The sequence below is a fragment of the Aedes aegypti genome, chromosome 3 (assembly GCF_002204515.2).
Source record: "Aedes aegypti strain LVP_AGWG chromosome 3, AaegL5.0 Primary Assembly, whole genome shotgun sequence".
NCBI classification, from domain to species: Eukaryota; Metazoa; Arthropoda; class Insecta; order Diptera; family Culicidae; genus Aedes; species Aedes aegypti.
The window spans coordinates 36,185,458-36,199,774 of NC_035109.1; the positions used below are offsets into that span (position 1 = coordinate 36,185,458).

At 37.1% G+C, this 14,317-nt stretch overlaps 1 protein-coding gene across 3 annotated transcripts in view; it reads right to left on the reverse strand.

Moving 5' to 3' along the window:
- LOC5575395 (erythrocyte band 7 integral membrane protein) overlaps positions 1 to 14,317 on the reverse strand; it is a 217,672-nt gene that overhangs the window by 98,713 nt on the left and 104,642 nt on the right. Inside the window, exon 1 of one of the 3 annotated variants that reach the window (XM_021854493.1) lies at positions 12,977 to 13,610. The exons of the other annotated variants lie outside the window; for them this stretch is intronic. Coding sequence (XP_021710185.1) covers positions 12,977 to 13,256 — 280 coding nt within the window. The 5' untranslated portion in view covers positions 13,257 to 13,610. Of the gene's footprint in view, positions 1 to 12,976; positions 13,611 to 14,317 lie in introns of those variants that run through there. 3 annotated transcript variants of the gene reach the window in all.

Genomic DNA, 14,317 nt, shown 5'->3' on the forward strand with positions numbered 1-14,317 from the left:
AGTGAATCAAAAGTGCCAAGAATTGGGTCCGGCTCCCTATTTTCTAATATCAATATAGAATTTATAATATCGATATGGAATAAAATCACAAATTAAAAATAAACAATGAATTTGAAACCTTTCACAAAAAAAAAAACAAATAATATTTTGACCAAGTTTGCTTAAAATTTATAAATCGTAAGACAAATTTCACAAACATTGTCGGAAAAACGTTCCAGGTGGTTTCTGAACAGTATACCAGACTGAAACGTGAAGCAGATCGGGTTGGATTGAAGGTAAATACGTCGAAGACGAAATATCTGCTGGCTGGAGGAACCGATCGCGATGCATTGGCAGATGCGTGATGATCGACGGGGATGAGTTCGAGGTGGTGGACGAATTTGTCTACCTCGGATCATTGATAACGTCGGATAACAACTGCAGCAGAGAAGTTCGAAGACGTATCATTGCCGGAAGTCGTGCTTACCACGGACTCCACAAGACCTTGCGGTCTGGTAAACTTCACTTCCGTACTAAGTGTACCATGTACAAGACGCTGATAAGGCTGGTAGTACTCTACGGGCAATTGACGTGGACAATGCTCGAAGAGGACCTACAAGCGCCAGGAGTTTTTGAATGACGTGTGCTTAAGACGATTTTCGGCGGAGTATGTGAGAACGGCATATGGAGGAGAAGGATGAACCACGAGCTTGCGCAACTCTACGGTGAACCAAGTAATCCAGAAGGTCGCCAAAGCTGGAAGGGTACGATGGGCGGGACACGTTGTGAGAAGGCCAGACAACAATCCCGCAAAAATGGGGTTCACCTCAAATCCGGCCGGTACAAGACAAAGGGGAGCGCAACGAACTAGGTGGTTTGACCAAGTGGAGCAGGATCTTGAAAGTGTGGGGCGATCGAGAAACTGGAGGTTAGCAGCCATGGACCGAGTTAATTGGCGTAACATTGTGGCGCAGGTCATGTCTTGAAGGACGTAGAGCCAGCAAAAGTAAAGTAAGTAAGTAAGACAAATTTCAGATACAAATCTGTGGAGATCCAAAATAGGTACAATCAATCCCACAGATTAAACATTTTTGCATAATAAAAGGACTGTCAGCTAGTGTACATTTTTTTTTTTTTTGAGTAATTAATTATTGATGTTAGGAATGATAATGGAGGGAGTTTTGGCAGCACTGTCGGGAAACAAAAAGCCTCTGTTCGCGTGCGAATAATTCTACCCGTTTTAGTTAATATTCAGTACAATAAATAGTGTTCGATATCTGGACCGTGAAAGTATTGACCGGTGGTGACGCATCATATCGGGTTTGGCAGAAAAACGCGTTGTTTAGGGAATAAAGTGATTTTCTTTTATTTACACCGCGAGTGTCTAGCTGGTGGTCCCTATACGTGACATACCCAATCATGTGTTAGTGGTGGTGGTGGTGGTATCGTGTGGCATCACGGCAAGAGAAGATGGATGCCGGGTGAAACATTTCATTACTCATGCTGCCTCTCCATCGCACCACTACTACTTCGAAGCTGTTCATCCGTTACACATGCATGAATCCATCCATGCCTCTACATCCAAGTGAAGCGAGACGAGTCACTTCTCATTTCTCTTCATTCTCATATCATCACAACCACATCTGAGACGATTATGTAAGGTAAAAAGGTGTAATACGCCCCCCCTCAAGGAAATACTGCCTTATCGCAGTAGCAAATTCATTACTTCTAAAGTTTTATATGTCAAGGTGTTCCTTATTTAGTTGGTCATACTCTGCACGCAACTTTCTCTTTCCAGGTTGCTTCAAAAAAGCGTATAAGATGTTTTTTTGTAAACGGTCCCAATGTTTACATTTCAAAACAACCCGGGCAATATGCCCCTCCCATAGAAAAAAGGTCCACAGCGTTGTAGAAATGTTTCCAAGAAGTATTCCACCACTTGCTTAGCTTAAAGGGGTCCATTAGCAGTCGTCTTCCGATAAAAGTTTTTGTAATAAGTACAAGAGAAAAGGATGTGCTTCATTTATGGGGAGGCTTGCTTATCGGACGCATAATTTTACGCTAAAAACCTGATTTATGATATTTCTAGAATTTCTATTGATTGTGTATACTTTTCAATGAACATATATGCGCAACATAATTTTTTCGCGAATATTTAAGATATGTGATCATATTTGCGTGTAAAAGAAGCCTCAATCTTGTGAAAAAGAAGAGGGGCGTATTACCCCGTTGGGGCGTATTACACCGAGTTACCCTATATGACCAACATATGGTCGGCGTTAAGTCAGAGGGGACCAAGTACAAAACTTGGGAAAATTGGATTATTCTCTCATTAGATGCGAAATTACCTTACCTCCATTACATTTTGATCAGATTTGATGAATGATGTAATCTGCGAGAGATATGCAATAAATTTACTTTGGATGATCAATAAAAATCGATAAAAGTGTGCAGTCAGAGTGGACCAAGTGCTTATTACCATAACAGCGAAAATGATCAGCGCGCTGAGAAATACGAGGAAATGAAGAAATATTTCAAGAGATTTGTCAGATTTTTCGTCATCGAATGATTCTTCTACCTATCCATCAATAGAAATTTATAAATATTACCTAATTCGATGCATTTGATTTTGATTTTTGATCATTTACCATATTTGGATGGGTGGTCAGAAATTACAACAATTTCTGTGCAGACAGAGTGGACCAAGTGTTGAAAAGCAATAAACTGATTGATGCTTGCATTTTTGGAGTCAATTTCAGAGTCCGATAGAAGTTTATGGTAGTTCTATGGTGTATGTATGGAATGTCCTAGGACCAGCTTAATGCACTAGTATATTTTGGTCTGTACTCAAGATTTTCACTTGGTCCACTCTGACTGAACGCATATTTGAATATTTCTGATCTTTGATGCCCTGACTCTGCAGAACAAGCTTTCATAATGCCACTTATTTCGGTATTGACTATATGGAATATTAAATAATGTACAATACTGGTGTCGAGGGATCTTAATAATCTGTTTATCTTAGAGACATCCACCCAGTTTGACGACGCAAACATTAAATGATTGTTATTTTCCAAGAAATTGTTCAGTCAGAGTGAACCAAGTACACATAGTCCATCAAAAAATCGTTGTATCAGAGGTTTGGATTATGATTTTTTATGATTATCACTTCGCATTATATTGTTTGAAAGTAACACAAAGATGTGTAGAAATATTGAACCAAAATTTAAACGAGTTAAAAAATTACAGAGGGTTAGACTTTAAACCCATTTTTCTCAAAATATGAAAAATGTCACTTGGTCCACTCTGACTTAACGCCGACCATATGTCAGAATATGTTGGTCATATACAGTATTGGATAAAACATTTGCAACTTTTTCGATTTTCCATACAAAATGACCAACTTTGGTAAGCTATATCTCAGCTATTTATGAACCGATTTGAATGAAATTTTGGCAGAACATCAGACATAACTTGAATTTTAACATATGTTTTTGAGTGATTTTTACAATCACAAGGTCAAAAGCAGTAACGGTTCGACTAAAGTGAATTTTTTGACGATTTTTTATAAATGACATAACTAAACATTTTGAAGGAATAGCTTCATGGTATCTTCAGCAAAGTTATACCTGTTAACGAGTCGAACAAGTTTGCTGAAGACAATTTTTTTGTGGAGCTATCAGATTTTGAGATAAATTGTTATGAATTTTTCGTCGAAAATTACACATTAGTTAATCCGTTATAACTTATAAACTCGTGATTGGAAAAATTATACAAAAATATATGTTAAAATTCAAGATATATCTGATGTTCTGAGAAAATTTCATTAAAATCAGTTCATAAATAACTGAGATCTAGCTTACCAAAGTTGGTCATTTTGTATGGAAAATCGAAAAAGTTGCAAATGTTTTGTCCAATACTGTACATAATCGTTTCAGATGTGGTTATGATGATATGAGAATGAAGAGAAGTGAGAAGTGAGAGGGTGGGATAAAGTGATGGATCGGTGTAAAAAGTGTTTATTTTATTCAACGATGAGCTTATCCGATAGATTTTGCTCACGGTTTCGCGCGTGTTTTCGTCGCCGGAGATTTTTTTCCTGTTCTGGAGCGTCTTGCTAGATAGTTCTTCGGGAAGCCCAAGCAGGACGGTTCAATTTTGCGTCGTCAGATAGGTTTTGCTCACGGTTTCGCGCGTGGTTTCGTCGCCGAAGTTTTTTTTTCTAATTTGGAGCGTCTTGTTGGGTAGGTATTTGGGAAGGCACAAGCAAGACGGTTTGTTTTCGGGACGCCAAGAAGTTTTGCTGTCAGTGTCAGTTTTGTGTTCAGTCGAGGATGGATTACCAACTGGTGAGTTCGTTTCATGCTTGTGATAACACATTTTGTCTTGAAAGCGTAACTTTTAAGTAATATTAAAACAGACTTTGTATGGTTCGTCACTATAAGTGTCGGTATTATGCTTTTTTCTTATTCAATTTCAATATACATATATTTTTCTCATTTTGACATTAATAAAAATTATCTTTTGAATTGTTGGACATTGTGAATGTTGACGTATTTTTGAAAACTTCTACCATATCGAGACAAAATGCACAGTATTACTCATATGCAATTTTCAAACAAACTATGTATAGTTCGTCACTACAAGTGTCGGAAATATTCCTGTTTCATATAATTTAAAATATATACATGTAGTTTTCAGTTTTCGTCATTAATAAAAACGTCTCTTGAATTGCTCGACATTATAGATGTTGACGTATTTTTTAAAGCTTCTACCAAAAACTTCTCGAGACAAAAATACAAAACTAGCTTTAAATATAAGTCGTATATTTCCCCCTTGTCCATGGATCGCATCACCGACCAGAGGTGACTCCCAGATCTTTTCCTCCCTCACTAATAAACACCCTTCCCGTGGTGATTGTGGAGATGCAGAGGTATTCTCGGTCTCTAGAAGCAACAATCATTACACCCCAACATTCCTTCCCCATCCCAACTGACTGTAAGGACTTGGCCGGCGCCGTTATTGATCATTAATATTAGATCTGCTAAAATTGCACTTCGAGAGTAAGCGGAAACTCCCATCCCTTATTCATTTGGATCGTAGTGTAATTCGTACCAGCTCCGATCAATCACGGAGTAGCAACCATTGACATGTACAGTCAGTCTATGCTATGCTACGCTATGCTATTGTTATTGATGTTAGGAATGATAAGTATATATTTTTTGCTTCTTCACTTTTATTAGTTTTTCACTGATTTGAAAAAGAAAGTTGAATCCTGTTGAAGATTACATATTCTTTGAAAATATCATTCAGGACTCCGTGAGAATGCTGAGTTTAAGTTTAAAAAATCGATTCGAGTAGTAAAAGGCATATTATGCGTCCTATTACAATCATCTCTATCATCTCATGGACATGCCAAGATTAAGCGAACACTCAACTCATGTTGTTAAAAGCTGTTGCCCTATTTTCTGTAGGAGTTCTCAAAGTTCCGAGTATCCTACTCTAGATTTTGTTTGATTCATGACAATATTCTATTTAAAAATTTCTATCAGGTGTCAGCTTGTGATTCTGTGAGATTGTATTTGATGGATTTTATCAGTTTTCAGTATTTTTATTCGAACTTAGCAAAATTTTATCTCAGTGAAATTTTATTATTTTCATGTAATTCTCTCAAATAGTCGTATTGTTTCTTGCATTCTGGATAAAACTAAGTTGAATAATAAAAATCTTTGTTTCATGTCGTGTGCGAACTACAATTGTGGTAATTGTTAAGAGTGCGAAGATTTTTTTTTTAGATGCTTGTAGCATATGGAATCCTCTAACAAATTGTTTGAAATATCCTTTGTAATGTCTACGAATCTCTTCGCCCTAATTTAATGTGCATCTTTTAAAATTTTATCGTCCGTTTTGGCGCTCCTTTAGAGTTGGCGCCCTTGGCGGGTGCCAACCTGACCAACCACACGCTACGGCGCTGATAAATGATATAAAATTTTAATCTAAATCTAATCTTTGACAAAGTTTCATTTCATTCGAGAAAAGTTCGTTCACTTGCTCATAAAACATAATGACGAGCAGTTACAGTACTGAAAACAAAAGGTTGGTTTGTTCCATCCCTAGTAGCACACATGTTATAATTGAAGCAGAATAACTCTTGTATAACCAATTCTGGTCGTATATATTTTGTTTTACAGTTTTGAACAAATCGCGGTATTTCTGAACGACTTTGTTGTACTAGATTTGTACCTCGTAATAAAATCTGAAAAATATTTATCAGTGTCGATATGACATAAATTATAAACTTCGGTATTTTAAATTTGAATCGAATTAAAACACTGATTTCATCTGTGGTGGATTTGTAATTAATAAAAATCAAGTACTAAACCTCCCAAAAATAAAAAACTGTATTTTGTGGTGGGAAAAGACGTGATTTTATTTTTATTTTTTTAAATTGTTTTTTGAATATTTTCTTATAAAGTCAACTCTTTAATGAATGTTCGAATCCTCTGAGCAGAATCTCAAATAGAAAAACTTAAAAGTAGATGGAGTACCGTGTACCTTTTAATTCCGCTCCCAAATACTTATCTTTGACAGATACGCGTATTTCGACTACCACTTGCAGTCTTCTTCAGTGTCAGTTACTAGTATCCACTGAAGAAATCGTCGCATCTCTCTACCTTAAATACTAACACCAGATAAGTACCTACACAATCAATCTACCTAAGAAAATTTTCAACAGGAGTTTTATACCTGTCATGTCTTGGTCAAAAATTAAAAAGGGGATAATAATAACTATACAAATCCCTAACTATCTACCTATGTATTCAAGCTCGTTTTCGTAGCATTGAATTTTCATTTTTCTTCTTTCTGGCATTACGTCCCCACTGGGACAGAGCCTGCTTCTCAGCTTAGTGATCTTATGAGCACTTTCACAGTTATTAACTGAGAGCTTACCCAGTGAACCACGTATCGTATAAGAATGTGTATCCAAAATCACATATTCGTCCGTCAAAAATCACAATCGCACAAATGCTCCAACTCTCCCTTACTTTATAATTTGTAACTCGCTATCGAATAAGAGAACCATGGTAAAGGTTGGTTTTCATAGCTACCACTATGGTTCCTTGGATCGCAGTTGCCTGTAAAATAAAATACCTACCCCCAATGGATAACAAATGCGAAAATTGTATTTTATTGCAATTTTAGGGAAAACTTTCCGTTTTACGGTGCAACGAAAAGCTACATCACTGATTTGCACTGGTGAATCATCAGTAGGCTTCAATGATACCTTGGATACCGCCTTGATGATCGTTGTTTGTTGCTATTTTTCATAGCGTTTTCTCTTCCAAGCATACTAAGATTGAACTGTTTGCTTTAATGATGGAATGATTTCGAAGCCTGCGGTAGAACTCTGCGGCTACCGCAAACCGTAAAATTTTCTTAACAACCGTAATATCATCACTCTCTCTTTGGGGCTACGCAGGTTCTATTAAGGCGAAGTAGTACGTCATTGAAATTTGTACGCGTCGTTGATGATTGTTGCTAATTCATCTCACGATTTAGAATCAAAGAAAATCAGTTGGTTTTGCACTGACACAGCTGAAAAAGTATCAGCATACTTTATGCATGTTAGCGCGTACAGTGATACTTTTTCAAGTCAATATGAACTATCTAGACTGAGTTTTATCACTTTGAAATGCAAGCTGAAAAGTCATCATTATTGCCAAAACGAATGACGGGCTACTTAGCCTTAATCAGACTTGTCACAACTTGCTGATTGTAGACCATTTCATTGGTCCAAATTTATGTTAATTTGTTAAGATTAAGAGATGCATGAATAGTTTTTTAGGTTTGGGCAATTAACAAGATTCAAAACATCATAACTAAGCACAAACGTACCAAAAATATCTTCCACCATGGAATGGTAGTCCAATATGTCTACTACAAGTTTGCTGAAGAAAAAATAAAACACAATTATAGTATTGGACAACACATTTGCTACTTTTTCGATTTTCTATTCACTTGTGAGTAATTTATAAACCATCAACTAAGATTGAGTTATTTATGGAGCGATTTGAATAAAATTTTCACAGTTCTATGGACATAACTTGAGTTTTAAAATATACTTTTGAGCGATTTTTTCTAATCGCGAGTACCAACTGAAGCAATAATGGGTTGATTTTTGTTTTATATTTTAAATAAATGTAACTCTAAAAGTTAAAGCAGTGGCGCAACCAGGGGGGGGGATTTGGGGGTCAAACTACTTGAAAAAAAAGTATAAAGATGTTCACACATATTTGGTTATCTAAATCTTCACAGTGAAAGAAAAGCTCGTTTTTGACTTTTAGACTCGATATTCTGGATTGTCGGTTCTTTAACATTAGATAATTATGTTCCCACTGGAAGTAAAGTTTTGCTATGGTGGTTTGCTTCCAACAATTCCGGCTGTAACAATAACTGCAATGATTCTATTGCAAACTTTGCGCTAAAGATGATTTTCATCATTGAAAAATTTGAAAAGACATTTAAAGTACACATATGGACGAACAAACGGTATCACGTCAATGCATTGTAAACTTGTTTAACAATGTTATACTATGCAAGTTAAAATAGTGAAGTTAACTTAAATATTCTAGTCGATTTTATTCTAATAAATAATACATTTTCAAACTCAAGTTTACAAAACCCCCTCCAGAACCAAATTGTGGTTGCGCTACTGAGTTAAAGGAAATGCTTTATAGTGTTTTCAGCAAAGTTGAAGATGTCAACAAGATGATTAAGTTTGCTGAACACAATTTTTGTGTAGAGATTATACCTGCTATGTCATGGTCAAAAATAGAAAAGGGATAATAATAACTATACTTATCCTTAATTATCTACCTATATATTCAAGCTCGTTCATATTTCTTAGGTACAAACTTAAACAGCCTTGACTGTACGTTTCCTTAATCCCGACGTCTAGTTTCCAATTGTAACACTTCAAAGTTTATGAGTTCAGTTTTGAGTGCAACTTCTTGATACTGGATCGTAAATATGCTGATTCCATTTTCTTAATAATGTCCTGGGGGACCTGACCTCTAACCTTAATCTTATGACTGGTGTGAGATTAAGCTTACGACACTCACTTAAAAATGCTATGTCCTTTTTTAACCCTGCGATCGACTTCTTCAGCTTGATAAAAGTATTTGATTCGGAAAGCGTGGAAACCATTACAACTCTTATTAATGTTTGAATCCTCTGAGCAGAATCTCAATAGAGAAACTTAAAAGTAGATGGAGTACCGTGTACCTTTTAATTCCGCTCCTAAATGCTTATCTTTGACAGATACGCGTATTTCGACTACCACTTGCAGTCTTCTTCAGTGTCAGTTATTCGTATCCACTGAAGATAACACTAGCCGCCTCAAAGTTTCTAATCCAGTTCTACAAAGAATTGCCAAAAATTCACAAACCTGGCAATGAAATGAGAGAAATTATATCAGCAGAAGGGTCTCCTACACACAAACTCGCAAAGTGGCTGGTTAAGGAATTCCAATCCATGCCCAAACCGTTCAGTTAACAATACTCAGGAGTTTGCGAGCCAACTTCAGGCTTCTGGGTATATTCAAGATGACGAAATTATGGCTTCTTTTGATGTTACAGCATTATTTCTTAGTGTGCCAGTTAAAGAAGCCATAAACCTTACGGAATAATGGCTACTTAATCTACACAATGATTCAAATTGGAAAAACAAAGTTCGGTATTATATCAAATTAACCCGACTTTGTATGGAAGAGAATTATTTTAGCTTCCGTGGTAATTTCTATAAACAGACAAAAGGTGCACCTATGGGTAATGCATTGTCTCCATTTTTGAGCGAGTTGTTTATGACCAATTTTGAAAGCATTTTGAAAAAGAAAGAATTGTTACCACAATGTTGGTGGAGATATGTAGATGATGTGTTTAGCATTATCAAAAAGGATTGTTTGCCATAAAAAAATAGAGACAATTAACAGTATCCACAAAGATATAAAATTTACTCATGAAGAGGAAAAGGATAATAAACTACCTTTTTTGGATGTGCTTATTACTAGGGAATCGCCACAATTTGAATTTAAAATTTACCGGGAACCAACTAATACTATGCGAGTTATTCCGAGTACTTCCAACCACACTTATCAACATAAAATGGCGGCTTTTCACCATATGATACATAGAATGCAAATGCTTTCTTTAAGTGAAACTGGAAAATCAAAAGAACTGGATTATATCTTTGAGACGGCTAGGCTTAACGTATATAGAAATAGTACAATACAAGCAGTAATAGATAAGAGAGCTAGGAAAAATATAGAAAAAGTATGACAACTTATGCCGATTTAAAAAGAGTAGCGGTGAATTTTGATAGCAAGATTACAAAGCCTTTGGCTAAGAAATTTCGAAAATATGGAGTAGATTTGGTTTTCAGCAGTAGGAGTAGTCAGCTAAAATCTAGATTAGGTTCAACAAATGATAAAATTAATAAACTGAATAGAGCAGGAGTGTATAAAATTACATGCCCCCATTGTAATAAAATCTATATAGGACAAACAAAACGAACTTTAGAAATAAGATTCAAAGAACATATTGCAGAGGTAAAAAGGCGGGCAAGGAATTAGAAAACAGTTTAGCGTCAAAAGTGGCTGAACATGTTTTCCAGGAAGTAGATGAAAAAACCGAATTTAGTACTACAGTGATACCTCTATGAGTCCATGTTCCATGACTCAATATCGACTCATGGAACCATACTAAAAACGAAATTTCATGGTTACTACGATGGTCCCCTCAAACAGCTTTCCAATGTATTTGTTTCCACAACTCGATATTTCCATGAGTCGATGGTCCCTTCAGATATCGACTCATGGAGGTTTCACTGTATACCATTTAATTCCACTAGAGTTTGTATCCTTTGACAGATACGCGTATTTCGACCTCAACTGTAAGGCCGTCTTCAGTGTCGTTTACTAGACTCGACTTTATTATCATGTTTTCCAGGATGGACACCAAATAACAAGTGATAACATAGACATCGTATGAAGCGTATCTTCATCTTAGAAACTAGACGTCGCTGAAAGTTTAGAAATTTACAAACAAAAGCCATTACTACTTTTTAATAGGGATGAAGGAAACGGACAGTCAAGACTGTTTAAGTTCGTACCTAAGGAATATGAACGAGTATTTCTGTATTGAAGAAAAAAAAATATTGGATGAGCGACCCAGAGTACGAAATTGAGAGCCAGATTCCTTGCCGGGGTACCTATCAGATACCATGATCGGCAGTACTCAAGTTTAGGACAAAGTGTATTGGAAATATATATACATATACTTTAAACGTCTACAAATTTCTCTCTCATGATAGCGGCAAGCAAATAACGGTTGTATGACGCAACTTAATAGAATTTTAAATGATACATCATAGATAGATATACATGCATAATGATTTTTTTAAATTAAAACATATATCCGAACATATAACCTGAACTTTAGTAGTCTTTTTTTCTCATGCCCATAAATGCAATAATAATTAGCGACTTTTGAAAATGAGAACAAATTGATTAACATCGCCAAACTAAGTTCTACAATATCTTCGTTTCCTCAGAGTTGTTTGTTCACTGAAAATCCCAGAGTGATTCAGAATTTATGTTACAAGCAGCTATAAGGGAGGTTATAATTTTATAAGAGCTAAGTCTCACCAACTACAGCCTTAAATGGTTCAAGCTATGATGAACTAATTGAGGAAAGCGAAGATCTGGCATGATAGCGGTTAGAATTATTAGGTGATACCTGGAAAAGCTTGTCTGAATGTAGGAGATTTATAATATAGAAATCTTCACTCAACAGAATAACACTTCCACAACAATACGAACCTGTCATCAATGACAACTTTTGTTTTCTATGCACTTTTCAGTTTATTTTTTAGCATGACATGCTTGACTGAAGAGTTACTTTAGACTCATTTGTTTTGGTATTAATTTTGCCTAATATTGCTAATATCACTTATAATCATAAGAAGTGTAAATTTTCCTACAATACTTTTAAGGCCTTAAAAACTGGTGCTTCAATAAAATTTGAATTCAAAATTCTGAGTTATTTCCGAGTGATTTGTTTTGTAACATGAGAAAAGCATTTTAGTGTACCTAAGCTTTATTTTCGATTCTAAAGAAAAACTGCTAGATTTGAAGAACCTAATGATATTGGATCGATTTTGTGTTGATCAACTTATAATTAATTACAGTAAATTTCTTGGTAATAACTGATAGCTATTCGATTGGCCAGCATGGAAAACCGCATGCATGAATTTTAATAATCGGTTTTAAAATCCGATAAAACGTTAACCATGCCATCAAGAATTTACAACATATGGGCTACATAAAATTAACATTCAAAATTCCTTCATGGGATGCACAAAACCCTTTAAAAACTGCATGCGGCTCGCGGGCCACAGTTTAGTGACCACTGCAATAAAAAAAACATTGTCAGTTTCAAATTTCAAAGAATTATTGAAATTTCTTATCTTCCACTTCTTTTTTCCCATATGGTTCACCTAGAATCAACTTTTTCGATTACAACAGAACATCGTCAGAATCTATTTTCCCATATCACTTTCCTCCACCTTCTTCGAAAAACACATGCTTTCCATTCAGAAATAGAGACACACGCACCACGACGTCACACTAAAGAAACACGTTGATCACATTATCCGTCTTGATTGTAGCTGTCCCGTGCTTCTTGTCCCATTCGGAATGCTCCCAATCCTCCGCTTGATCCCCACCCACAGACATCACAAATAAATCAATCATCGTCCCGTTACTAATAACACGCTGTTCGGTTTTAAATTCCTCGTTATGTTATGTGAGACCAGATTTTGGCCGGAAAACTTTCAAACGATTTTTCAACGTCCATATGGTCGCCACGCTGCCATCAATCATCGACAATTGAACCGCAAGCATGGAGGAGGATTAGCTTAAGCTCAAGCGTCTACGTACGTTTTTCTTTCCATTTGGATGGGTCGTACATCTTCGCTATGGATGCTCCTGGTGCTGCTTCGGCTCGGACCGGATGCTGCTCCTCCCAACTGTAGTTATTGTTCGGAGGACAATTGTTTTCCTGCTTCACCGGTTCGGAGGTGTTGACCCGGGTCACTTCGGTTGGCCTCCTCAAATCACCGAGTCTATTAGTGGCGAACCAAGGGGACGGTGATCGTGGAGGCGACAACCGAGCGAGCGGTGCCGAAAACAGCGACGAAGAGGGCGGCCACTCGGTCATAAATTCAACGCAATCTCGCACTCGGTCCCCGGTGGCGATTATTTGTCTGATTTCAATCTGCCGGTCTATTGGATAGATGCCTCTCGAGAGATTGGGAAACTCAACGACGGCGACGACGACGACGACGAGGACGCGAAACGAAAACAATGCGTAACTAACCGTTGTTCGTTTGTCGTGTTGGATCGGGGGCGCGAGAAAAAAAGATTCCTCGTGCTTCTTCCGCCCGGTGTCGAGAATTTCCAACGCGCTACTGAACGTGGGGACGAATTTTTTGTTGTCTCTGGGTCTCTTTGGGTTGTCGTCGGTTGGCGTCGTCGCTGTCGCCTTCTGCGCGTCCTTCGTGTCCCGCTTGCCTTGCTGCTTTCAGGAGTTTGGGAGTGCGATGCCTCGAGTCGGAAAATTCGTTACAAGCGGCGTGGACCGAAGAACGAACCACGCCACGAGAAACAAAGCCGGCTCGACAAACGCCCGGTGGATGGGCAGGAAGGGAGACTGGCGAAGGGGACACATGGTCGGCCAGGCGAAAGATGTGTTATTGTTATGGGTAGCTTTTCGTTGCTATCAGATGCCGAATGCTGACGGATGAATTATCCGTGAAAAATGGCAATGGTATTGAGGTTTTGAAAACGATAAAACATACCATCTGTCATCAATTGAATAGTAAAGCAAGCAGATCAAGATGAATCTAGTTTATAGGAAATATTCAATCAATCAATCATCTTTGCTTTCAATCTCCACTGATGCCGAAGTGAACGGTTACGAAAGGAAGTTTGTGGAGAAAATCTTCCCCAAACACAAACTCGAATGGCAACGCAAACATGTTACAACATTATAATCAATTAAAGGAGAAACGAGAAGAGTCAGCCTGCCATTTTACCCTAAAGTAACTATGCCCATTGAAAAATCATTGCAACGACAAGGTATACAAGTAGTACATAAAAGTGACAACACACTTCGAGACCTTCTATGCAACCTGAAGGACAACGTTCCTCCCGACGATCAGCCTAGTATCTACCAGATTCCACACCAGGATAAAACTAAGGTTAAGGGAACACAGCAGT